The sequence below is a fragment of the Equus przewalskii genome, chromosome 8 (assembly GCF_037783145.1).
Source record: "Equus przewalskii isolate Varuska chromosome 8, EquPr2, whole genome shotgun sequence".
Lineage (NCBI taxonomy): Eukaryota > Metazoa > Chordata > Mammalia > Perissodactyla > Equidae > Equus > Equus przewalskii.
Window position 1 is genome coordinate 29626415 of NC_091838.1, and position 27988 is coordinate 29654402.

At 38.8% G+C, this 27988-nt stretch overlaps 1 protein-coding gene across 9 annotated transcripts in view; it reads left to right on the forward strand.

Annotated features, from left to right (window-relative positions):
• The first annotated feature begins 762 nt into the window (after nucleotides 1–762).
• Nucleotides 763–27988, forward strand: part of ATP6V1H (ATPase H+ transporting V1 subunit H) — a 129737-nt gene continuing 102511 nt past the window's right edge. For 2 of the 9 annotated variants that reach the window (XR_011543424.1, XM_070631638.1), the window contains exons 1-7: nucleotides 800–1082; nucleotides 2441–2588; nucleotides 10915–11017; nucleotides 18749–18838; nucleotides 21701–21814; nucleotides 24254–24358; nucleotides 27500–27553. Coding sequence is in view for 6 of the 9 variants with exons in the window: in XM_070631638.1 (XP_070487739.1) it covers nucleotides 2476–2588; nucleotides 10915–11017; nucleotides 18749–18838; nucleotides 21701–21814; nucleotides 24254–24358; nucleotides 27500–27553 (579 nt within the window). In the remaining 3 variants the exon portion in view is untranslated. Of the gene's footprint in view, nucleotides 1355–2440; nucleotides 2589–10914; nucleotides 11018–18748; nucleotides 18839–21700; nucleotides 21815–24253; nucleotides 24359–27499; nucleotides 27554–27988 lie in introns of all 9 variants that reach the window. The other 7 variants (XM_070631639.1, XR_011543423.1, XM_070631640.1 and 4 more) reach the window with 7 other exon arrangements.

Genomic DNA, 27988 nt, shown 5'->3' on the forward strand with positions numbered 1-27988 from the left:
AAATATGTGGTAATTTACAGAAGCAGTAGAAAAACAATACAATATTATATACTGTTACTGTATGTGTTTATTCATAATCAACGTATAATAATGGTTTTGATTTTTAAAACTTGGCCTAAATTTGACATTTGTAGTAGAAATGTATTGGTTATACTTATAAATCCCTTTCAGTCCTGATTAAAACAAACGTTATTATGCCTACTGACCACTAGTTGCCGTGTAGCATTACTCATTATCTTAAGACAAAGACGGTAACCGAGCTTGGACTGGGAAAACGTGGGCTCAAGAAAGGGTTGCCAGATAAACGTACAAGGTGCTTTGTTAAATCTGAATTTTAGATAAACATGAATAGTTTCTTTTAGTATAACTGCAAATATTTCATGGAACACGTTATTTGCTAAATCTGTAAACCCAGGGCAAGGTAACTTTTGTGACCCACGTCTCAGCACCAGTTTCGTACTTAAAATCGGAATAAGAACTCCTGCTTTATTGAGCTGTTAAATCCAAGTGAAAGTCAATCTCTTTATAAGTACTAAACTTTTCAAAACAATGAGGGTTAAGACAAAAGAGTTTGGACCGGGCTCTCTGCCTATGGCTGGGGCCCTGGGCCGCCCCCAGGCGGGGGGCAGGGTTTCGAGATGTGGGGTCCACATGCCAGCCCCGCTCTGCTCTCTTTCCTGAGGGGCCAGCCAGGGCGCGAGCTCTGAGTCCCTAAAGAGAGCCTATATCGTCGGTCGCAAAGACTCCAGCTACCCACTCGGCACACGCCCCTTCTGAGCGCAACGCCCCTCGGCGGGCTGTTTGGGACTCTTCCGGCTTCCGGCTTCCGCCTTCCGGGCGGTCACGTGCCTCTGGTCACGTGACGGGCGCTCCTGTCATTCTGCGGCGGCCCGGCTTCCTTCTGCCTCTGCCGCCCTCAACGTCTCCTCGGTGGGGAAGGTCTTCACTTCCCAGCGCCCGGGTCTCCAGCCGCCGCTTGGGCCTCCGGACCGGGCAGGAGACGCCGACTCGGCTCTGACCAGGCGCCCCAGCCCGGCGGTGGCCCTGACGCTCCGGACCGCCGCAGCTCCCCGCCGCCTCTGGTGCGTTGTAGGGCCCCGAAGGTTCGCGAAGTCAGGCCGCGCTCCGCTTGTGTTGTCTTCGGCACCAGCCCGCGTGAGGCCACGCCTGCGGTTTCTCCAGCTTCCCTGGTGCGTGCCGGTTTCTCGGCGCTCTGCCCCTCCTGCCCTCCTCCGGTTCCGGGTTCCCAGATTCTTCCCTTCGGGCCTCGACTGGGTTTACGAGATTGCAGAGCCTGCCCCGCAGGGGCCAGGACGGGAGAGGGACGGGCAGGGGAGAGGAGGACAGATCGAGGGTATGCTTTCTTCAGGCTTAGGCCACGGCCCTGGCCTGCTGGAGGTTCGAGTTGTTCAGGGACCCAGGTCACTGCCCCGGGACATCTTCATCTACACCGCTGGGGCTGAGCCTGCTTGGTTCCAGGGTTCCAGCTTGGCCCGGACGGAGCCTGTTTCTGCCTGGGCCCTGCCAGTCCGCTTCGCTCTTGTTTGTTTAGGCAGCAAATCCTCAGATGTAGAGATTAAGTTCCAGACTGACGAAGGTCATTGGGATCCTGGGGTAGAATTTTGCGTATGGTTTTTAACTTCTTTGAGGCATAACTTTGAATTTATATTTTGTGAAAAGGAACCTGTATTTTGTGTCGTGATAAAATGAGGCTTAAACTATTATCTGTTAGTTTAGGAGTGAGAATTACTTAAAAGCTCATTATTGTAGGTTCTTGTCTACAGACCAGACTCCCATTGTTGGCTGTACCTAAATTGTAATTGGTATTTGTTTCAAAAATTTCTCCCAAAATTGACTTTGAAAATACTGTGAACTTTGGTTGAAAAAAGAAAGCTCTGTCTTCTTAGAAATTACGGTGTCACTTTGGTTGGGCATTTTAATTTGAGTAATTTTAGAAAGGAGTTTTACATTTTTCATATGTCACTTCAAAATGATGCTGAGTAAATGTAAATAAAATAATTGGTCCGACTTGTCTTATACAGGTTCTTATTTTTTCTCTTTCGGAAGAGGAAAGTTGATTCCAGTTGTATACATTTAAAATACTTTACTATTTTGTATACCTGTTCTATTGAAACATGATTTCTGATGGCAATCTTAAATGGTTACTTTAAAAATCTTACTGCAATATTAGTGCCAATAATTTAAAAACCTTTCCTGGAAAAGTAGAAACCTATAGAGAACATTTTTATGGAGCAGTGCATAATTGAGCAAGATTTGAAACATAGTGATATTGATATTTACTGTTTAGGAGATTTAATATTTGAGTTGAATGCGTGGAGAGATTAAGGCGATAATGATGATATTAATAATAATAATAGTAGTAGTTGTTAAGAAATAATAACACCTGGTATTCTGGTTTTACCTTGCATCAAAATTGAAGATCTGTTGAGTAACATTCAAGACCCTAAAGTTTAGATGACCAAAATGGATATCCGGGGTGCAGTGGATGCTGCTGTTCCAACCAACATCATTGCTGCCAAGGCTGCAGAAGTTCGTGCGAACAAAGTGAACTGGCAGTCCTATCTTCAGTAAGTATTGATTTGCAGTGAATCATGGATAATCATGTGCTTTTGCATCAGACTTTTTCATGGTCATGCTTCTATGAGAGAAATGTGGAAAAAGACTTAAATGTGGAAGAAAACACTTCCTCCTTAGAGTAATTAGCTGTCATAGGATGACAGTGTAGTGTGGCGGAAACAGCTTGGGCTGTGGGCTGTGGGCTTTGGAGGGCAGAAAAGGATAGTGTACAAAGCCTGCCCGACTGGCTCAGTGTGCCTAGATGATCAGCGTGGGGACAGATGGCGTTGCAGAATGGCTCTTACTGCTAGTAGAAAGTGTAGATATTTGAGTTTCAAGACCTGGGTTTGGATTCTGGTTCTTCTTTCTACTAAGTAGGCAAGTCCCTTAACTTCTCTCAGGTTCATTAAAGTAAGTGTGAAGTGAGGATACATATCCCACAGGATTGTTGCTGAAATAATGTATTTAAAGTGTTAGCACAGTTGAATACAAGCAGTCGTATGTTGAATACACTGTGAATAAATTTTAGTTCTTTCTCCTTCCTTCTTCTTGTATCAGGATTTAGCATGCTGGTGTTCTGTATTTATCTGTAAAGTAAGTGTTCACTTATTCTTGACCATATTTTATCATATTGACTGTACTTCCTATTTGTTTATTTTGGTATATTTATAGCAGTGAATTATTAAGGAAATTCAGTTCAGATTTGCATATACATTTTGAAAAACAAATTGAGGATCCTTAGTTTTATATATGGCAGTTTGTTTTAAGAGGAATATGCAGTGCAGAAAAATGCTCCTTTTGTTTCTGTTAATTTAGTCAGTTATCAAACATTCATTGACCACCTTCCAAGTCTGAAGCATTTTTCCAGGCCTTGGGGCTACAAAAATATAAACTCATAATCGAGTAGGAAAGTCAGATGTATAAACAGATCATTTTAATTCAGTATAACTGTGATAGTAGAAAGGTACAGAGAAGGATGAGTGCACAGAAAAAGGCCAGCTGCTCCTACCTCCAGGAAGTTTTTCTGAAGGGGATGTTTCCTGAACTGCGTTTTAAAGGATGAGTGGTATTTAAACATGTGACAAGAAGGGAAAACTTTCCAAGTAGAACAGACTGTGAGCAAAGGCAGGGAATTAAAGACAGCATGCTGGGTGGGGAATAATGCATGTTTTGGAGGCAGCCAGTGGGAGAGCTGAGGCTGGAGAGGCAGCCATGAGCCAGTTGTGAAGGCCCTGGGCGCCAGTGGAAGGAGTTTGAACTTGATCCTATCAGTCAGTGCTTTTACAGATGTTTCTTAAGCTGTGAAACCCGTGGTTCATGTGAAGTCTGGTAAGGAAGCTCAGCAGGTAAAACAGATGAAAATGATATAGTCAAGTGGAGGTAGGAGTGTTTGTCTTGCAACCCTCTTTTGAGACCATTCACCATCCTCTTTAGGATTCTGGGAGCCCAGTTTTTCTTTTTTTTTAAAAACCGCTGTCTTGAGGTATGATTGACATACACAAAGCTGTACCTATTTAAGGTATACAACTTGATGAGTTTGGAAGTAAGTGTACACTCATGAAGCCATCACTACAATCTATGCTGTAAACATATTCGTCACCTCCAAAAGTGTCCTCTCCTTTCTTTATTTTATTTTACTTTATTTTGTGATAAGAACCCTTAATGTAAGGTCTACCCTCTTAGCAAATTTTTAAGCAGACAATACAGTACTGTTAACTATATGCCTTATGACGTGCACTAGCTTTATAGGACTTAATTCATCTTGTCTAACTGAAACTTTAAATCCTCTGACTAACACCTCCTCATTTCTCCCTCCCCCCAACCCCTGGCAACCACTATTGTGCTCTCTGCTTTCATGAGTTTGACTCTTTTAGATTCTTCATATAAGTAGGATCATGTAATGTTTGTTCTTTTGTGTCTGGCTCATTTCACTTAGCAAAATGTCCTCCAGGTTCATCCATGTTGTTGCAAATGGCAAGATTTCCTTCTTTTTTCACGATGAATAATATTCCATTTTATGTAAATATCACATTATCCATTTATCTGTTCACAGATGCTTAGGTTGTTTCCATTTCTTGGCTACTGTGAATAATGCTGCAGTAAGTGTTGGAATGCAGCTGTCTCTTTGAGATTCTGATTTCTTTTCCTTTGGATATATACCCAGAATTGGGATTTCTGGATCATATGGTAGTTCTATTTTTAATTTTTTGAGGAGCCTCCACACTGTTTTCCGTAATGGCTTCACCACTTTACATTCCCACCAACAGTGTGCAAAAAGATTCCCTTTTCTGCACATCCTCACCAACACTTTTTATCTTTTGTTTTTTGATAATAGCCGTCCTAACAGGTGTGAGGTGATATTTCATTGTAGTTTTGATTTGCATTTTCCTCACTATTAGTGATATTGGGCACCTTTTTACATACCTGTCGGCCATTTGTATGTCTGTGGAGAAATGTCTATTCGGATCCTTTGCCCATTTTTAATTGGGTTATTTGTTTTTTGCTGTTGAGTTGTAGGAGTTCCTTATATACTTTGGATATTAATCCTTTATCAGATATATGGTTTCCAGATATTTTCTTCCATACTGTAGGTTGCCTTTTCACCTTGTTGATTGTTCCCCTTGCTGTGCAGAAGCTTTTTAGTTTGATATAATCTCATTTGTCTGATTTTGCTTTTGTTGCCTGTGCTTTGGTATCATATGCAAGAAATCATTGCTAAGGCCAATGTTAAGAAGGTTTCACTGTGTTTTCTTATAAGAGTTTTACACTTTCAGGTCTTATGTTTAAGTCTGTAATCCATTTTGAGTGGATTATCGTGCATGGTATAAGACAAGGGTCCAGTTTCATTGTTTTGCATGTTGTTGTGCAGTTTTCCAAAAGCATTTATTGAAGAGACTATCTTTTCCCCATTGTGTGTTTTTGTCATCCTTTTTGAAGATCAGTTGATGGTATATGTGAGAGTTTGTTTCCGAGCTCAAGGAGCACATTTTTAAAATTACTGTTGTGGGTGTTGGAAACTACTGACGTTTGTAGATGGGAGTTAAATGATCGGTTCCATCTTTTGGTTGGCTTGCTCTGCCGACAGTGTACAGGGGGGATTTGTGGGTAACAAACCTAGAGCTAGGCAGAGGCTGTGGCAGTATTTGAGGATGTCGGAATGGAGACAGTTGGATAGATTTGAGAAAAGTCTTAGTGACTGATTTGCTGTGTGGGGGCAAAGAAGAATCTAGGATGACTTCTGAATTCCCACTTTAAGGGGCTGGATTGTTGTGGGCCCACTGACTCAAGGGCAGAGGAGCAGGGACTTTCTGATGTTTTCTCTGTTCATTTATATCTGTGTAACTGTTTAAATCCCCCGTGAAATTAGGGTTTCGACTCTGTTTCCTAATTTTAGTTCAGAGTGTGTTTAGACTAGAGGACAAGTACTGTCGTGTTTATGAAGCCTAAACCTGTTTATAGTCTAAATGTGGTAACACTGTTATTGATCATAAGGCACTGACTGACTGGAAGAAGCTCTCCAGCATTGGCATTTGGAACATTTGCAGTTACAGGGAGATTTTTAATTCCTTTCTCTTCTGTTCCTCCTGTTCTAGGGCCTCCATACTGCATAAATTGTATTCTTCCTTTTTCCTATTCTGTCCTTTTTTCTGTTGTTCATTGTACCAATTTCTTTTATAAAACCCCTCTACTGTGTAGGTCTGTGCACACATGTTCACCAAATGCTAACTGTGTGCCTGGCGTTGAGCCTGTTGTGGAGACACTAGTGGGTAGGAAATGTGCGTCCCCTAAAAGAGCTAGCAGATTGTTGGAGGCTGGCGTGACACCTGAATTGTCAGTGAATCTTGTATCACATCACATACTGATAAAACCTGTGAAACAGTCCCCCAAGGTCAAAAGGCCATTATACTTTATCCTTCACAAATTAATGTGTTATTATGAAAATACAATATTTTAAGAATCTGTTTATATTTGATTAAACTGTTTTTTAATAACTCATATAGACAGTACATAAATGAACAGGCGTGGCTATATTCCAGTCAAACTGGAATCCAGTAAAACTATATACTGAGGATATAAGAATCGTAAAATAACATCCTTTCTCTTGAGTTTAAAGTTTAATGAGGAAACAAACTTTTAAGTAAAAAATTAAGTAATAAATTGTGGTAAGCATTAAAGTGCAGATATATGCAAAGTTTTTCTCAGATGAGAAAAGGAGGGAGCAAACATTGGGAACATCTTCACAGGACACGTAAGGATACAGGTAGGCGTTGTCCATGCAGAGGAGCTGGGGGCTGTGGTGAAGGAAGCTCCAGGCGGGGAGCTGAGACATGGAAGAACATGCAGTACTTGGGGAGCTTCAGGTAGTTGGGTGTGAGCCACCCCTGCTGCTGCAGGCCAATTTGTGGCACCTTCATTCACCACTTTTGTAGACCAAAAACCGAGGAGTCATCTTGACTCTTCTCTTTCTCTTACAATCCTTATCTAGTCTGTTAACAAGTTCTGTTAAACTCTACATCCAAAATACTTCCCAATCTGTCCACTTCCCTCTGGTTCCACTGCTGCTAACCTACGGCAAGCTATCCTCATCTCTCATAGTCTCTTCTTACAGCCTCTTTCCTGGTGTCTCTGCTTTCACTGTTCCCCCATGGGAGCAGTTCTTTCCATAGCTGCGACAGTCATTTCAAAACTGTAAATCAGATCACACCACCCTGCTCACAACCATCTAGCTACTCTGCCCTTCTGGGTCTTTCTGATACAGCAAGCTTATTGCTACCCCAAGCTCCTTGGACTTACACTGCTGTCTCTCTGCAAATTCTCCCCTTAAATCATTTGGCACATTAACTCGCTTCATTCAGGTGTCTGTGCAGGCAACCTCAGAAAGGCCTTCTCTGTAATCCAACTAAAATATGTCCTTTCCTCTGTTGTCACTTTCTAGCTCCTTACCCAGCTTCAGTTTTTTTGGTAGCATTTACAGTCCTGTCATTATGATGTTATTTTTAAAAAAATCATTTATTTTTATATTTGTGTATTTTCTCTTCTCCCCACTGGAATGCAAGCTCAAAGAGGGGTGTCTCATTCATTCATTGATGTGTCACCTATTCTTAAAGGTCCCTGGCACACAGTAGGTCCCCAATTAATATGGGCTGATTAAATCATGAATGAGTAGAGTACTTTTTGGGAAGTGGTGGAGAGGAGTGTTTGGAAAAGGAAGTAACGTAATACTTGGTAAGTATCATACTATTTCCCATTGTTTTCATTGCAATACTGTGACTTAAGCTTTTCTGTCCTTATTTTAAAGATGAGGAGATAGCTGTTCAGATAGGTTAAGTAATATCTATATGCTCATATAGGTTTTAATTAGTCAATTGATTAAAAAGATTTTTATTGAATGCCTCTGCCTAAGTGCTAGGTAGAACTGCCATTTAAGTCACAGCCTGACCGATATGAAACGAGTAATATGATGAGATGTGTGCTTGAGAAAGCTATCTCGTAGGTAAGAGGGGTGTGGAGGGGGGTTGGATGGGAAACTGGAAAACCTGTTGGTGGATTGTTACTGTAGGACTGAGCTACTCCAGAGGCAGGGAAGTTGAGAGGAGGGTGATATTAGGTGGACGAATTGTTAAGACTGGTGTGTGATTGATTGTGGGCCGTTAGAGAAGAGACCAAAATCCCTAACCTCCTAGATTATGGGACTGTCGAAGGAAGACTCAGAGACAAAAGAATTTAAACAATGAAAGAAAAAGTTACTTGGAACAAACGCAAGGGTGTCAGACTTCAGGAGGAATGGCTTGCCAGGTAAAAAAACACAATTATTTGAATGGAAAAGAAAGCTGCAGAATTCTAAGATTACCAAGTGTAACCTTTGTTGTATGCTTTCTTCATGGTGGAAAAACTGTGACTTTTCCACATGATTATCCTATTTACAAAGGTTATGACATGCTTACTACACTTCTGCATAGCAAAATTTGGGGGTTAAATTGTTTTAGCTAGGGAGTCCAGATTTATGAAAAAAAGATTTCATTTGTTTTGGGATCAGAACCAGACAGAATGACCTTGTTATCCTGGTTTAGCCCTGCGTGCAGAGTGCATTTTCTCCTGACTGGTATGTGAAGTGCTTAGCTGCAGTTGAAACGGGGCAGAGTGTCCATTTTTGCTTCCATTGTCCCATTACCCAGGCTGGGGATGGAGTGTTTGGGGATATACATTAATGATCTCAGTTCTGCTCCTGTGGGGTCTGGAGTGCCTCCATGATCTGTGGGAGGAGAGGACCCCTACACACATGAGAGTGGGGACTGTGGGAGCTAACTTACCAGTGGAGAGGGTAGAAGAGAGCTCTCAGGGAGAACCACAGAGAAGGAGATGAAGAGCACCGCCCACAGAACCTGAGGCACAGGGAAGGAGATGAGGAGTAGGTGAGAGCACCGAAGAGAAGTGGCCTGAAGGGGACGAGAAGAATTTGGAAGCTAAGGAAGAGAGAGAGTGTTAAGAAATGCCTACATTGTCTCTTCCCTCGGAGATCTAGAAAGACAAGTACTGAAAATTCTCCTTTGGGTTGTTAAGGAAGGGATCCTTGGAAAAAGTGTGTGAGAATAGTTTAAAAAAAAAAAAAAGCAATGTTAAAAAAAAAAGCGTATATGAAAACAAAGTTACAGTGCTTAAAACTGTGGAACTGATACAAGATAGAACAGTGGATTACAAAATCCAAAAGTAGATTAGAAGTATCTAGAAAAACTTGGTATGTAGTAATAGTATATATAAAACGCAGAAGGGATAAAGTAAAACGCTGAGATTTTGAATACGTAAAAGTTGAAATCTTCTTTGGAGGAAGGTGGGGTTGTGGGTAGGTGTGGCAGGGAATGTGAAAGTTCAGCTCCCGTGTCTTGGGGAGGGGATGGCTCTGAGTACCTTGCCTTCTCAGCCTCTCCTGTGCGCTCAGGGAAAGCTGTCCTCTTTGGGAATTTGCCTGAACCCTGGCTGGGCTCTTTCCCTTCCATGTCGTGTGTTCCTCACTCCATCTGTGGTCTCTCCTGTGAGCACTTCCTTCATAAATCACCTGTATACCAATCCTCATCTCAAGGCCTGCCACTGGGAACCTGATCCAAGACAGCTCTGAGAAGGGACCATACTTCTGTAATGATGCATAGTGGGAAAGCTGCTTCAGATTCAATGTTTTCCTGGTTTTACCAGCTTCTCACCCAAAGGGGAAGGGGGTGGATGGGGAAGGGCAGCTTCTTAAAATACTGAGTTAAGAAAATATATTGATGCTGTTTGAATGACAAAGCATATTTTTTTCAGTGCATTTTTCAAAGCATGTTTTTATTTTCAACTTTCATTTACTCTGTGCTTATATACACCAAGTGCTTTTTCTTATATTTTTTCTCATAACCACTCAGTGGAATAGGCCAGGTAGTATTATAATTGCCATTTTATTGGTGTGGAAAATAGCTATCAGAGGGATAGTGACCTGTCAAAGTTTCACAACTGGAGTTGAAACTCCTCCTCATGTTAATTCTCATTGTATACTTTTCCCACCATAATGATGGTCTGAAAGAGTTGATGTGTATCCTGAAGTGCTCAGTCTCACACTGTTCTAGTGACAGGTCTTTTCACAAGGAAGGGTCCGACAGGAGGTTTGCTGTGATGGATGAGTCCTTTTTGAGTGGAGCAGTTGGGAAGTCAAGCCAGGTAGAAAGGGAAGGTACAGGTTCAGTTGTGATGATGCTGAATTTGATATGTGAAATTCACACAGGATAGTGTGGGGTGTTTGCTGAGAGGATGGGAGATCAGGATGGAGAGTTTATTTTCTCAGAGAGGGGGTGGATCACATTTTTATGAGTGGAGGGTAAGAATATGCTGGAGAAAATCATCATAGAAATTCATATAAAGTGGGTTTGGTCTTGATGGTTTAGAAAGCCAAGTAAATTGTCTTGGCAGGGGGAATAAAGGAGAGACTTCAGATAGTGCTAAGAGATGACTTTTTATTCAGTGCTTACTTGGGCCAGGCACTGCGCTAACCATCTTATGTGAATTACTTATTTTCTTATGTTCTTATTTTCTTTGTTTTACTTATATGTGAATTATTTAATTTCTTCCTCAGTTCAACCCATTAAAGGCAATATGGTTATTCCCATTTTGGAGATAAATTAACTTAGGTCCAGAGAGGGCGCATGATCAGTGAGTGGTGAAGCTAAGCTTTCACCTCAGGTCCGTCTGATAATAGGACTTGTGTGTCAACCCTAGAGTTGTGTGTCAACTACCACAGAGAGAGGAGAAAGACTGGGAATCTCTATATCACTTCCTCACAGTGGCTGTTCAACTCTTATTCTTACCTTCTAGGGGGCAGATGATTTCTGCTGAGGATTGTGAATTCATTCAAAGGTTTGAAATGAAAAGAAGTCCTGAAGAGAAGCAAGAGATGCTTCAAACTGAAGGCACTCAGGTGATCGATATAAACATATGTCATGAACACCTTCCTGTATCATTAAAAACTCTAGAAAAAATTTTTAATGGCTATGTGATATTCCCTTGTAGGTATGCATCATAAGTTCAGAATCTTTTTTTATTTGAAATCATTTGACTAATTTCCAGTTTTCTTTGTTAATTTTGGATAAAACGTTTTATCGAATGTGTTTATTTCTCCCTCCTTTTCTGCATTTCTGAAAATTCTTTTAGATTAGATTCCTAGAAGGGAAATTACTATTTGAAAGTATATGGTGTTTTTTTTTTTTCATAGATATTAAGATTGTTTTTATTTTAATATTACCAAGAAGCACTGAGATTATTGTAATTCCTCCAAAACATAGAATAAAAACAAGATAAATTACAAACTTAGAAAATGTTACAGAAATTTGGAAAATATAGTCTATATGACATATTACGAATGCCATAAGAATAATTGCATTTACAATAGGCCCACTGACACTGAAAAATGATTGCTATTTATGTGTTTATTAATGATCCACTTAGCTATATAAAATAGGATTGTCCTTTGACATTGCCTCACAGGCAAATTACAGTATATAACTAGTTCATTTTTATCTTCAGCAAAGCCCCAAAAACTAAATGTTCATGAAAAATAAATCAGTTAAAAAATTGAATTACATTTATAAAGTCTATGAGATGTGAGACCAATGTATTTAGCCTACTCAGATTTTCTGGAGACAAAATAATCACTTTTCATGAATAAGAACATTATCCAAAATATTATTTCTGTATTTTTGTGTGGCATATGAAAACATACAACAAAACATAGAGTAAAAACTTCCAGACCTGTACAAACATTTTCATTGAAACTCTCTTGCCAATCTAATTCTTTTTTAAAATTTTTATTTATTTATTCATTTTGGAGAGGAAGGTTGGCCCTAAGCTAACACGTGTTACCAGTCTTCCTTTCTTTGCTTGAGGAAGATTGTTGCTGAGCTAACACCTATGCCCACCTTCCTCTCTTTTATGTGGGATGCCGCCACAGTACCAGGTACACACCTGGGATCTGGGCCTGCGAACCCCAGGCCGCTGAAATGGAGCACACATACTTAACCACTATGCCACCAGGCTGGCCCAGATGATCTAATTCTTTTTTTTTTTTTTTTTATTATTATTTTTTTATTGAGTTATTGATAGGTTACAATCTTGTGAAATTTCAATTGTACATTAATGTGTGTCAGTCATGTTGTAGGTGCACCACTTCACCCTTTGTGCCCACCCCCCACCCCACCTTTCCCCTGGTATCCACTAAACTGTTCTTGGTCCATAGTTTTAAATTCCTCATATGAGTGGAGTCATACACAGATTATCTTTCTCTCGCTGGCTTATTTCACTTAACATAATTCTCTCAAGGTCCATCCATGTTATTGCAAATGGAATGATTTTGTTCTGTTTTGCAGCTGAGTAGTATTCCATTGTATATATATACCACAACTTCTTTATCCATTCGTCTGTTGATGGGCACTTAGGTTGCTTCCACGTCTTGGCTATTGTAAACAGTGCTGCAATAAACATTGGGGTGCACAGGACTTTTGGGATTGCTGACTTCAGGCTCTTTGGATAAATACGCAGTAGTGGGATGGCTGGATCCTATGGTAGTTCTATTTTTAGTTTTTTGAGGAATCTCCATACTGTTTTCCATAGTGGCTGCACCAGTTTGCATTCCCACCAGCAGTGTATGAGGGTTCCTTTTTCTCCGCAACCTCTCCAACATTTGTTGCTATTAGTTTTAGATATTTTTGTCATTCTAACGGGTGTAAGGTGATATCTTAGTGTAGTTTTGATTTGCATTTCCCTGATGATCAGCGATGATGAGCATCTTTTCATGTGCCTATTGGCCATCCGTATATCTTCCTTGGAGAAATGTCTGTTCATGTCTCCAGCCCATTTTTTGATTGGGTTGTTTGATGTTTTGTGGTTGAGTTGTGAGAGTTCTTTATATATTATGGATATTAAGCCTTTGTCAGATGTATGACTTGCAAATATTTTTTCCCAGTTAGTGGGTTGTTTTTTTGTTTCAATCCTATTTTCATTTGCCTTGAAGAAGCTCTTTAATCAGATGAGGTCCCATTTGTTTATTCTTTCTATTGTTTCCCTTCTCTGAGAAGGCATGGTGTCCGAAAAGATCCTTTTAATACTGATGTCAAAGAGTGTACTGCCTACGTTTTCTTCCAGAAGCCTTATGGTTTCAGGTCTCACCTTTAGGTCTTTGATCCATTTTGAGTTTATTTTGGTGAATGGTGAAAAAGAATGGTCGATTTTCATTCTTTTACATGTGGCTTTCCAGTTTGCCCAGCACCATTTGTTGAAAAGACTTTCTTTTCTCCATTGTATGCCCTCAGCTCCTTTGTCAAAGATAAGCTGTCCATAGATGTGTGGTTTTATTTCTGGGCTTTCAATTCTGTTCCATTGATCTGTGCACCTGCTTTTGTACCAGTCCCATGCTGTTTTGATTACTGTAGCTTTGTAGTATGTTTTGAAGTCAGGGATTGTGATGCCTCCCGTTTTGTTCTTTTTTCTCAGGATTGCTTTGGAAATTCGGGGTCTTTTCTTGCCCCATATGAATTTTAGGATTCTTTGTTCTAATTCTGTAAAGAATGTCATTGGGATTCTGATTGGGATGGCGTTGAATCTGTAGATTGCTTTAGGTAGAATGGACATTTTAACTATGTTTATTCTTCCAATCCATGTACATGGAATGTCTTTCCATCTCCTTATGTCGTCATCCAATTCTCTCAGAAATGCCTTGTAATTTTCATTATATAGGTCCTTCACTTCCTTAGTTAAATTTACCCCAAGGTATTTTATTCTTTTTGTTGCGATTGTGAATGGTATTGTATTCTTGAGTTCTTTTTCTGTTGGTTCATTACTGGAGTATAGAAATGCTACTGATTTATGCAAATTGATTTTATACCCTGCAACTTTGCTGTAGTTGTTGATTACTTCTAACAGTTTTCCAATGGATTCTTTGAGATTTTCTATATATAAGATCATGTCGTCTGCAAACAGCGAGAGTTTCACTTCTTCCCTCCCTATTTGGATTCCTTTTATTCCTTTTTCTTGCCTGATTGCTCTGGCCAGGACCTCCAGTACTATGTTAAATAAGAGTGGTGATACAGGGCATCCTTGTGTCGTTCCTGTTTTCAGGGGGATGGGGTTCAGTTTTTGCCCATTGAGTATGATGTTGGCTATGGGTTTGTCGTATATGGCCTTTATTATGTTGAGGTAGTTTCCTTCTATGCCCATTTTGTTCAGAGTTTTTATCATAAATGGCTGTTGGATCTTGTCAAATGCCTTCTCTGCATCTATTGAGATGATGATGTGGTTTTTATTCCTCAGTTTGTTGATGTAGTGTATCACGTTGATTGATTTGCGGATGTTGAACCATCCCTGTGTCCCTGGTATGAATCCCACCTGATCCTGATGTATGATTCTGTTGATGAATTGCTGAATTCTGGTTGCCAAAATTTTGTTGAGAATTTTTGCATCTATGTTCATCAGTGATATTGGCCTGTAGTTCTCTTTTTTCGTGGTGTCCTTGTCAGCGTGATGTTGGCCTCATAGAATGTGTTAGGAAGTGTTCCATCTTCCCTAATTTTTTGGAATAGCTTGAAAAGGATGGGTATTAAATCTTCTCTGAAAGTTTGGTAGAATTCCCCAGGAAAGCCATCTGGTCCTGGGGTGTTATTCTTTGGGATGTTTTTGATTGCTGTTTCAATCTCTTTCCTTGTGATTGGTCTGTTCAAATTGTCTGCCTCTTCTTGAGTGAGCTTTGGGAGACTGTAGGAGTCCAAGAATTTATCCATTTCCTCTAGGTTATCCATTCTGTTGGCATATAGTTTTTTGTAGTATTCTCTTATAATCTGTTGTATTTCTGCAGAGTCTGTTGTTATTTCTCCTCTTTCATTTCTGATTTTGTTTATTTGAGCTTTCTCCCTTTTTTTCTTTGTAAGTCTGGCTAGTGGTTTGTCAATTTTATTTATCTTCTCAAAAAACCAGCTCTTTGTCTCATTGATCCTTTCTACTGCCTTTTTCGTTTCAATAGTATTTATTTCTGCTCTGATTTTTATTATTTCTCTCCTTCTGCTGACTTTGGGCTTCATTTGTTCTTTTTTCTCTAGTTCAGTTAGGTGGAGTTTAAGGTTGCTTATTTGGGATTTTTCTTGTTTGTTAAGATATGCCTGTATTGCGATGAATTTTCCTCTTAATACAGCTTTTGCTGTATCCCATATGAGTTGGTATGGCATGCTATCATTTTCATTTGTTTCCAGGTTTTTTTTTATTTCTTCTTTAATTTCTTCAATGATCCATTGCTTGTTCAGTAGTGTGTTGTTTAGTCTCCACATCTTTGTGCCTTTCTCAACTTTCTTCTTGTAATTAATTTCTAGCCTTATAGCACTATGATCTGAGAAGATGCTTGTTATTATTTCAATTTTTTTCAATTTGTAGAGACTTGCCTTGTTTCCCAACATATGGTCTATCCTAGAGAATGTTCCATGTGCACTTGAGAAGAATGTGTATTCAGCTCCTTCAGGGTGGAGTGATCTATATATGTCTGTTAAGTCCAATTGTTTTAGTTTTTCATTCAGCTCCACTATTTCCTTGTTGATTTTCTGTCTGGATGATCTGTCCATTGATGTGAGTGGGGTGTTGAGGTCCCCTACTATTATTGTGTTGTTTTTAACATCTTCCTTTAGGTCTGTTAATAGTTGCTTTATGAATCTTGGTGCTCCTGTGTTGGGTGCATAGATATTTATAAGCGTTATTTCTTCTTGATGAAGTGTCCCTTTCATCATTATATATTGTCCCTCTGTGTCTCTCTTTCCCTGTCTTATTTTGAAATCCACTTAGTCTGATATGAGAATTGCAACACCTGCCTTTTTTTCCTTGCTATTTGCTTGAAGTATTGTCCTCCACCCCTTCACCCTGAGTCTGTGTTTGTCCTTGGGGCTGAGGTGTGTTTCCTGGAGGCAACAAATTGTTGGATCTTGTTCTTTAATCCATTTTGCCACTCTGTGTCTTTTTATTGGAGAGTTCAATCCATTCACATTGAGAGTGATTATTGATGCATGTGGACTTAATGCTGTCAATCTGTCGCTCATTATCTTGTTTTCCTGTGTTTCTTTTCCTGTGTGCTTTAGACTACCCATTTAATACTGCAATTTCTTATGCTGGGTTTCTTAGATTTTTCCTTATCTATGATATGTGACTCTGTTCTGTACTTTATTTTAGTGTCTACCTTGAAGTTTGTATTTAGAATCTCGTGTATAATATAGTCTATTCTCTGGTGGTCTCTTACTTACTCGACCAGTACTGATTTAGACCCTTTGCTCTTCCCCTCCTAAATAATTATTTTCATTTTTTATTCCAAATCGTCTTATTAATTTGTAGTTAGAGTGCTAAGATCGTCCTTGTTTTGGTAGTTTCCTTATTTTTACCCTAATGCTATAGTTGAATATTTGCTATCCTGTTCTGGTTCTATCCATTGGTCTCCCTAGTCTTTGGCTTGTGTCCCCTTTCTCCCTTTTTTCTTTTTTCAAGTATGAGAGTGTTCTTGAGGATTTCTTGTAATGGAGGGCTTTTAGTTACAAATTCCCTTAACTTTTGTTTGTCTGGAAAAGATTTAATTTCTCCCTCATATCTGAAGGAAATTCTTGCTGGATAGAGTATTCTTGGCTGAAGGTTTTTATCCTTTAAGGCTTTGAATATATCACTCCATTCTCTCCTAGCTTGTAGGGTTTCTGTAGAGAAATCCACTGACAGTCTGATAGGGGCTCCTTTATAGGTTATTCTCTTTTTTTTCCTTACTTCCCTGAGTATTCTTTCCTTATCATTCCTATTTGCCAACTTTACTATTATGTGCCTTGCGGTGGGTCTTTTTACATTGACAAATCTAGGAGATCTAAAACCCTCCTCTACACACATTTCTCCGTTGATCCCTAGATTTGGGAAGTTCTCTTCAATAATTTTGTTAAGCACACTTTCTGCTCCATTTTCCTTTTCCATATTCTCGGGAATTCCTATGATCCTTATGTTCTTACTCCTCATTGAATCCATTATCTCTCGGAGATTTTCCTCATTTTTTTAAATTCTTAGTTCTCTTTCTTCCGCTGTCTGGCGCCATTCAGCCTGTCTGTCCTCGATTATGCTGATTTGCTCCTCTATGTTGTCTACATGGGCATTCAGGGAATCCGTATTCTGTTTTATCTGGTCCATTGTGTTTTTCATCTCAAGTAATTCTGTTTGATTCTTCTTTGTGATTTCAATCTCTTTTGTGAAGTAACTCCAGAACTCGGCTTGTTTCTCTATCTTTCTCTCTACCTCATTGAGTTTTTTGATTATAGCTGCTCTGAATTTATTATCACTTAGTTTACCTAATTCCAAGTCCTCAGGACTTAATTCTGTGTTTTTATTGTTTTCCTTCTGGTCTGGGGCTTTTATAAATTGCTGGATGGTAGAGGAGCGGTTTTTTCTCATGGTGGTAGAATTCAGTTGCAGTTACAGCCTGTCACCACTAGGTGGGGGTCGAGAGCGGCGTGTTAGCTCTCCGCCTTGGGGCAAGATGGCTGCGCCCACTGGCTTTGCTGTGGGGGAGGGGCTGTTACTCACACCCGCTGTCTGGGTTCAGATCAGTTCTGTTCTCTGGTCTCCCAAGGCCCTTGATTTATAGGGTCCCGGTGGACGGAAGCTTTCCCCCCGTCAGCGGGTCTCCACTGAATCAGCGGCAGGAGTCCTGGATGATCCCCTGTTGCACGGCCCCTCCCCCGCTCCTTCCCGACCCGCGCCGCAGCGATCGCAGACTCTAGGGGAGGGAGCGATGTTCTCTCCTACCGTTCCGGCGCCTCCAAAGGTGTAAAGCTAGGTTTATGATCTCCTCCTTCTTGGTATTGTAGGTCTCTAACGAGCTGGCATTATGTTTATTCTTTGAAATTCAGTTCTTCCAATCTTTTGTTGTATTTTGGAGGGGAGAGAATCCTGGGTTAGCTCACCCTGCCATTTTGCTCCACCCTTCTCCAGTATATGATGTTTTTAAAGTTGCTTAACTTTCTTTTAGAAATTTTTTTCCACTTTGTATTCTCATTAGAATAAGATGCAATTCTGCTTTCCATCAGATTTTCTGATATGGGGTCATGATTGGCTAAAAGAGCCCATATACAACTCAATCTGATTCTCAGCAGTCCTGGGAAATTGGGGAAGAAACATTATTGGCTCCAGTTTTTGTTGAATCCCAGAGCGACTGTCACGTAGTTGATAAGTTGTGGAATGGGGACAGCAAAGCCTTGGGATTCCAGTCCGCAGTACTCTTGTTGGTCTAGTGTTCTGCTTCCCAGTAAATGCAGGAAAACAATTCAAAACCGATAATAAGTTTTGATTGTCTGTATAACTTAATTTTTATGTCGTCATGAGTAGTCAAGAGTTGATAGTAGCTAGGTCTATTTGAAAGTAGTAAACATTTTGAAATTGATCACCAAAAGTGATCAAATATCTGATGCAAGTCATAGCATGGTCCTCCCATATTTCATCACTATATTTGTAAAAGGTGTACATTTTCCATAATTGAAATCTGTTGGTTAATAGCGTTTGTATCCTAATTTGTGCAAGAGAAATAATATTTTACTGATATTCCATTAAAATGTTGTATTTGCAGTTGATAACAATAATTAACATTAATTTCATTTTTTTCTAGTGTGCCAAAACATTTATAAACCTGATGACTCATATCTCCAAAGAACAGACAGTTCAGTATATACTAACTATGGTTGATGATATGTTGCAGGTAGGTTTATTCTTTACTTAATACATTTAGTGACTTTTTGTGTCCTACACAGTAACAGCATTTTTGTCAGGTTTCACTTAAAGCATTGCTTCTCTTTAGAGTGTAATAATATATTTTTCTTCATTATGTGGATTGTAATTTGCTAATAGTGATAAAAATGGGAATGTCCACACACAGACTGTTTTCTTTTTATCAGTGTGTCAACTAATCAATCTGTATTTTTTCCACAATACCTCGGAATTCTTTGTTGAACACCAGCAACTTTTGGTGAATCATTTGGGCTTTCTGGATGCTCTGGGTACTGATAGATGATATGGCTCCTTCTGTTTCAGTCATTCAGCAGGTTTCAGAGCCCCTGTGTTCCAGGCCAGTGCCATGCACTTGGGGGTTCACTGCTGAATTTAGGCGAGGTGCTTGCGCTCAAAAGTCTTGTCTCTCTGGGGAACATTTCGCTTATCATCTAAGACTTTTCCAGTTGCATAAAGTTTCTATTTACTGTTAAACGCAGAGGGGCCTCCTTTATTCACAATTTTTTATTTTACACTAGAGTATAATCTAGAGTTAGATTGTTGGTATATAGAGCAGTTCTTGTTGAAACAGGCTGTCTGGCTGCTAAATCCAATGTCTGTCTCCATGTCTTAGGAGACTTGAAGAAAAGTGTCAGTCTGGTTGCTTGGGGGGCATTGTTCTGTCAGTTTACAAGGAAAAACATTTATTCATGGCCTTCTGTGTGCCAAATACAGTGCTAATTATTACTGAGGATACAAAGGTTAGGAAGAATGGTGCTGTCTACTTAGGGGCCATCATATCATTTACAGGAATGTAGTGATTTTGCTGTGTGAGTAAGGATAATATCCTGCCTGGGCTGATGGAAGCCTGTCTGAGAATGATCTTGGTCTTAGCACTTTTTCCTTTAAAAAAGTAAAGTTAAGAAAAATGGGGAGTCTTGTGGTCTGCCTTGATTATCCTAGTTATTATATGGGACTACACCTAGAATGAGGAGGCTATGAGTTGGCATGCAAATCTTGGTTTTATTTATATGTAAACATACACACAATACACACAACACAAATATCCTCAATTTTTATACACACCCACATATCTGTAAATTAAAAACCATGCGTTCACACTCTCTCCAGTGTCATTTCAGCTCAACACCACAGAGTTCATTGTAGTCTCCCTTTTCCATATTTGTAACTGTCTTGTGATAGTGAGATTGTGAGCTCCTCTTAGCCTCTATTTACTTGTTTGTTTTTCCTTATGATACAAAGAAAGTGGTGTCAGCATTGCTGACCCTACAACCATGAACACAGCCCTTTACTCGGAGCTCAGTGTTCATTTGCAGTGCTTGCTCTTCAACTGAGGGGAGCTGGTCAGACCATTATGTTCATGTTTTTCTCAGAGTGCTTATATTATTTTTCTTGAAATACAGTTAGATTCATTTGTTTTGTTTGTATTATACACTAGGTTTTTTTCCTCATCCTTGTTGATTTTATTTTATTATTTTTGATTATGTAAAAGATTAACATCCTTCCAGAAGTCAAAACTATACAGTAAGGTATACTCAGAGAAATTTTAACCCCCATCCGATCCCTTGAACCCTATTTCTACCCACCTCTTATAGATAACCAGTATCATAGATTTGTGGTTTATTCTTCTTGTTTTTCTTTTTGCAAAAATAGGCAGGTTCATGTGTATTTTCTTATTTCCCCCTCTTTTATATAAAATATATACTCTGAGAAGAAGGACTTTATCCACATTCTCTTGAAGATTTGTAACTTGGGTACCTGGGACAATAATGGCTGGAGGTTTGTTTTTAAGCAGGAATTGAAACCGCAACAGACTAGTTGAGGAAGGTGGATTTTAAATTTATTTAAAACATATGAAATAGTTTCTGCTTTTTCTGTATGTAGAGTACTTTGTTCATTTATGCGTTCAACGAGAATAACAGTTTTAACTTTGGAAATAATCCGCCAGTGGAGTTAATGATGGTCAACCTGAATTTTGAGTCCTTGGCTAAAGTTATTATCACAACTGTTTCAATTGTTATTCTAAACTATAATGATTCGTTATGTAAGGAGATGACAGTCTATTCCTCAAACAGGTGACTGTTAGCATAGACCAAAATTAAAACCAGTGTATTTAAAAAGAATTAAATGTTGATATGAAAATTAAAATTATTGTTTATATTGTTGTACTTTTACCAAATATTGCTATTTAGCAACCATATTCACTTAGTGAACCAGAAAGTGGATTTCAGCCAGTGATATGCAGAGAACTTTAGGTGAGAGGTAGAGCTTGCATGATTTGAACTAATAATTAATTGTTCCTCAAATCCTCTATCTACCTGTTAGTGTGATATGCTGTTTTTTTGCTGTCTTTACCTGCCCTGATTTTTCTATCATAATATGCTAGGAGTAACCTTGAACATTTGAGGTTTGTCAAATTTCCTCTTTCCCTTGCTTGCTTGTAAGTAGCTTGATGTGCTTCCTGTTGATCCTTCCTTCCAGAGCTAATGTGTGATCTTTCCGCCCCTCCTGGTATTTTTCAGGCTGAGAAGTGGTGTAACTTAGAGTGTTACATCTTGCAGGGCTGGGATCTGCTATCTTGGTTCGCTTAGTTTAAACTAATCATAATAATTAAAGGTGATTTTATTTTTAAAATACCTATCCCTGCCCCCATCCCCACCCTCTGTCTCATAGTAATAATGACACAGAGACAGATCTCATACACACTGGAAAAAGAAAACATATTGATTGATGCAACATAAAATGAAAGGTTGAGAAGCAGTGCACAATTGTTACATGTTTTAGGAAAATGCATTCCAATTAGTGATATTTCTTTCTTTCTTTTTTTTTTTAGGAAAATCACCAGCGTGTTAGCATTTTCTTTGACTATGCTAAACGTAGCAAGAACACTGCCTGGTCCTACTTTCTGCCAATGTTGAATCGCCAGGATCTCTTTACTGTTCATATGGTAAATTTTGAATTGATCAAATTTCTGATTTAGGGAGGGAACACACCCAGGCCATTTTAGACTTGGTAACCCCCAGTTCCCGGAGGAGTAACTGTTGTGATGTTAACTTTTCAAAGCAGTGTTTTTGGTGTTTAGTAACGTGGGGATTTTGGGAAGTCAGAGGAGGTAGGGTTGCTCTGATACAAAGTCTTACAGAGTATCTGATGAGTTCATCAGCATAAAGCCTTTGGTAAATTCACACATGCAAGCTGCTTTTGATTGTCTATGATAGGATTAACCATATTTTACAATAGAAATTAAATATTGCTTTGAAGCAGCTACTGTGTTTAATTTTTATTTTAATAAGTATTTACTTAATTGCTTTTTAATACCTTAAATAGACTCCTGTCCTGTTTTAAGCTTAGCCTGAAAGGCTATCTTTGGAAGTCTTAACACTGAACAGTTTTTATAGAGTATGAAGAAGGTATGAGAGGATGGTTGAGACAATAAATCTTTGTTCATGCATTTTCTGTTCGCAGTGTGGAGTAGGCTGCATGGGGGGAGCTCCTGAGGCTGCTCATTTCAGTAGATGTCTTTAAATTTTTCAAATCAAAAACCATTGTTAGTGAAACATTTTTGAGTATGTGTGCTCTCTCTCTTTCGCCATATATATCTATATTCATTTATGTACTAGTGTATTCACATAGTGTATATATTTATAAAAAGAGAAATGAAAAACTAAACTGTGTAAAATAAACTCATGAAATAAGCTGTGTTTTAAAACCCAATAATGTATTTTCTTCTTTCAAATTGGAAAGGCTTGTTTTCACTGTCTGGATACATAGTTTAAATGTCTTCCTAATTTTGATGGTTTTGAAATAAAATTGACATATATTAAAGACCAAATATGCAGTTAGGGTAAGACTCATCATTATTAATTGTGTAGCCAAATCTATGTTTTAATTTCCTTATGATTTCAGTTACTTTTGGCTAATCTTTCAAATTTTGAGAGCCAGATTATCATTGGTTTACCATGTGCTGATGAAGAGCTTATGCTAGGAGTGGAAACATCAAGTCTCATGGTCCTTTGTCTTTTCCAGTTTGCTTATGCTTACGTTGCTGATGGTGTTTTCAATCCCTGGTTTCCTTACAGGAATCCTTTCAAGTCATCTGTCTATTTTGTGGAGGTTAGATCAGCTTAAACTAGATAATATATCTGTAAACTCACTTAGATGGGCACATGAAAATGTCCATATATCACAACTCAGTGAGTGAGTCATAGTGCTGCTCTTAGCCCTCCGTGGTGTAGAATTCCAAGTATGCCATGACACTTGAGTGCCTGACATACTGACCTTGAAAGTGTGCCTCTGTCACCTGGCCCAGCTCTATCTAAGTATAAGAACAAACATCAGCCACCAGCACAGGAATTATTTTTGGGTTGGCTAACCTCAGCCTTCTGTATTCTACTTGGATTAATTATTGCTGAATAGTTGGAGGTTTGAACCACTGACTTGCTTTCAGAAAGTACTGAAAGAATAGTAAATTGGGTTTGTTTGTGGAGAAATAGTATTTTATACTATGTATCTTGTGTGTGTGTATATATATTTGTCCAGATTTATTAGGTATAATTGACAAATAAAATTGTAAGGTATTTAAAGTGTACAGTGTGATGATTTGATATATGTATACTTATACTGCCTATTTAATAAAAAAACTCATTAGTTTTACAGCTTGAAGAAAATTGAGAAATCTTTGAGGAGAAAAGGGTATTTGTTCATATCGAGAGAGATGGCTATTTAATAACCAAGATATATTTTATACCAAGATACAGATTTTTAAGTGTGAGAACTGTCAAGGGGCTGGGAGTGAGTGAGGTAGTGGCTGGTAGTTTATTGTGGAGATTGCTCAGAACTCTGGCAAGTAAAAGTCTGCCTCTAAGAAAGATTTTTGTCTTCTTTTGTTTTTTGCTGGTCTTACGATGAATCTCAATCTTACTTTTCTTTCTGTTGAGCAAGATTGTCACTGAGCTAACATCTGTACCAGTCTTCCTCTATTTTATATGTGGGACGCCACCACAGCATGGCTTGAGGAGCAGTGTGTAGGTCTGCGCCTGGGATCTGAACCCGTGCATCCTGGGTTACCAAAGCAGAGTGCATGAACTTAATCACTACACCACCGGGCCAGCCCCCTAATCTTAACTTTTGAAACTCAAAATGATAAGGGAATGTCATGAAATTCTTAAAACACAACTAATTTATCTCACTTTAATTGAAATGTTTAAAAATGCATTTTGACCGTATTTCAAAATATGTCTTGAAAAATGAAATGTAAACTATTATTTTTGGAGGAGTTGAGTGTTAAAAAATCATGCAGTAAAATGATTACAAGTCCTGGTTTTTAAGGTATGTGATGTGATTTTTAGGATCAATGTAGTATTCAAATGTATTTCTTATTTTTCAGGCAGCAAGAATTATTGCCAAGTTAGCAGCTTGGGGAAAAGAATTGATGGAAGGCAGTGACTTAAATTACTATTTCAATTGGATAAAAACTCAACTGAGTTCACAGGTAAAAGACATTTCTTTTAGTGTCTTTGAAACGAATATAACAGCCATGTTCTCTTGAGCTATTTATGGTGATTATGTGAAATTACAAAAAAAGTTACATTAAAGTAATGCCATTTTGCACTTGATAAATAACCAAACTACTTTTAGGTATGATAATGCGCTTCACTTTTTCTCTCTTTGCTGGCTTCAACTCAAACCTTTCTGTCTTTCTGCCATTTGGGATTTTCCATTCATGCTTTTCAGTGGGCAGGGAGTGTCTTCCTTCCATGTGGCTGCCAGGATCACATAGGTTGGAGAATTGAAAGGAACCGCACAACTCCGAAGAGCAGACTCGTGTCAGCCCTACGAGAAAGGGACAGGAGCGCTGCGGCAGGGCACGGAGTGCAGGCAGGCTTCAGTGCTCAGACACTTGGAGGTGTAGCTCCCGTGTCTGCCTTGGGACTCTGAACCACTGAGATTTGTGTGAGAAATTTTGGTTTTGGGGGCTCCAAAAGTTTCCAGTGGGATCTTTTATGCCCTTCTGGTCACATAACCAGACCTCACTTTCTAACCAGTTACACCAATAAACAAAATGGCGTTAGCTGCTGTCAGAGGAGTTTCAAACTGAAAACAGCACATTATAGATTATTGGTCAAGCCATTTATCCTTATTTTGGCCAAGAGTCTGTACCAGGCTTCTAGGTGCCCCTAGGTAAGCCTGGAGCTGCGAGTCCAGCTGTGGGATAACTGTGTCACATAGTGGCTCCTTCTAAGGATTTTGCTGTATCATTGTGGGATTGAACATTTAGGCTTAAGGTTAAATATGAAGCCTGCTTGTTGGTCTTTTTGGTCGCTTTCAGGCCTCTTTAGCTCTGCTTCTCCATGGAGGAAAATAGCTTGCTGGTTTAATGGTTGGAAAGATGGCAAGATTTCTGTTTTTGTCTTCATGGTTCCCTAGAACAGGGCAAAAGACTGGACGTTTATGATAGCCCAGTGGAGTGTTTGTTTCTTTTAGGCTTCCAGTGACTAAGTATTAGGTAGTAAGAGGGAGACTTGGTGGGAATGACCTTCAGAAAAGGAGTGAAGTGAAGGTGGGTGGGAGAAGAGTATTCTGGGGGAGAAAGGGTAGAAGAGACTGAGATTTTGGTGTGGGATGGGGGTGACATGGAGGAATGGGACCAGGAGAAGTAATATTGGTAGTTACTGTGTTGTCAATGTTAGATTACAAATAAATGTCTACTTGAAATACATTTTTGGAAAGTTGTAATTTAGATTTCAGATGACTTTGTTATGTAAATAGATTTTAATTTGAAGCATAAGAGAGACACATGACATTTCTACTTAGATTTATTTTTTTGTCTTATTGCCTGTGTTTGTGGGGGAAGCCTAATTGCCTTTTATATTTGGATAAGGACATTTTGGTGTATCTTGAGCAAAATTATTTTTTTTATCAATAGCATAAATTTTAACACTTTTTGGCTTAGGTTTTAAAAGTATTTTTATAAGTGCCACAAATTTGCATATTTTACTGAGTTTGTGAGATATTTCAGAATCAGGATATCTAGAACATGAAAAACAGGTGTGTGAAGATGAGATTTTAGATTTCTAAATGTGTATCATTTAGGATCAAATGCTTAGTTAAATAGGTAACATTCCCTTTTCTTTTCTGTTTCGAAATTAGTTCTTCCTTTGAACAAATTTCATTCTGCTTTAGTGTTAGCTTTATTGTATAGTGGTAATGAGGCTCTGTTGTAGCTGGATTCATACCGTGAAAATTGGTAGGAAAGATTTTATACTTGTAGTTTGCCACTAACGTTTTGGGTTGTTTCATCTTAGACTTTTCCTCATAGGAATAACATTTATATTGTGCCTCACATGTGATTTGTCGCTTTGGGAATGATTGACTATGGTCGTAACCTTGTCCAGCAGTTGGGGGCAATATTTCTGTCATCACTAGTGAAGGTGAATATTTCAGTGTCTAGAACAGTGGTCATTAGAATTGAGCTTCTTGATGTTAGATAAATGCTCTTAAGGACTTTTCTCTACCTTTCTAGTGCCCTTTTGATCACTGAGTCTTTGGCTTTGTTTAGCTATGGTATGGCATTTCTGCTTTGAGGTTCTTCTGACACAGGATATCTTTTCAGGGTGCCCAGGCCCAGTCTGGCTTTGCTTCTCGGAGTTGGGTCACTGCTTCTGCTGGGCTCTGGATTGCACTGTCTGTCTCGCTGTGGGAAGACACTTTCTTCCATAGCCTTTTATCAGGATTAAATCACAGACTTCTTGTTAAAGAATGAAACAGAGGATTATTTGGGATTTTATTTGCTACTTTGCTTAAACGTCACATGATAGCGCTGTATCTGGAATTTCCGGTCTCCTTTTCTCTGTCATAAATATTTTCTCCCTTAGAAAAAGGACCACAATTCTGTGATTCTAATGAAAATAAACTTTCAAAAGTCCAAGTTAGCTGCAAGTTTGAATCTTTTGTTCTTTGACTTGGAGTGACATTTAGGAGCCTTTTTTGATAGTTAAAGTGTTGTACTTGGGTTATAGGGGCTCATGCCTGACACTTAGATAATAGCTATTGAAAAAAACAGAATAAAAATTTCCTTTCAGAAATTCTTTATCACTTTTCTCTTGCATATTCAGCCTCTGACTTTCTATCTTAAATTTTCTTTGGTCATTTCTATAGAACACGTGAGATTTTGATTTTAATTGTAACTTGTTAGCATTGTTATGGGTAACCAAATTTTAAGTTCCATGTAGTATCTTCCCATCCTCAGGCACCTATTTCAAAAGCTTTGTCGCAGAATATAGTGTAGATGGTTCCATGTAAGACAGTCATCTTATTGGAGAAACAATGCAGTAAGTAAATCCTGAGACTTGGATAGTTGCACCAGCCTCACTTATGAAATGTAACTGGAGCTTAGTATTCAGTTTATTATTGTTCCATTTTTAATAATTTATTGATTAAGATAATATCTGGAAGAGTGTAATGATATTTAGAATATTTCATATCATCCCTATGCTTTTTATTAATTGATGATACTCCATTAAGTAGGATTAGGAAAAAAATTATAAAATTTGCTTAGCTCCCTTTCGTAGGCTGATAAATTAGGATAAAGTTAAAAACAAAACTAAGTAATAAGTTATTTATTTTGTAATAGAAACTGCGTGGTAGCGGTGTTGCTGTTGAAACAGGAACAGTCTCTTCAAGTGATGTAAGTACATTCCTTCTTAATTCACTGGCCTCCTAATACCCTGAAAATAAGTTATTTTGAGTAATAGACCTTTAAAATTTTGGAGATGTTTACAAGTTCCCCAAATGTAAATCCGTGGATTTGGTATCACCTCCAGTGAGGTTAATGGTATTGTACAAACTACGTATGAATAGATGTGGTCCGCAGTGATGACTTTTTCTCTTGGTAGGCATGAGCCTTGCTCTCCCCTGTTGCTCTTCATCCCGGCCACTTTGTCTCAGAGCTGAGAATCAAAGCAAAAGTCTGAATTCAGGTGTACAACTGGAGCAAATAATCACCAAGTTACTCTCTAAGCTTCAGTTTGATAAACTACTATCTGTCTAACAGATACATGAATACTGTGTCAGGCAGTTGAAAACAGTTCGGTTACCTGATGGTGCTAAAACTCATTGCTTG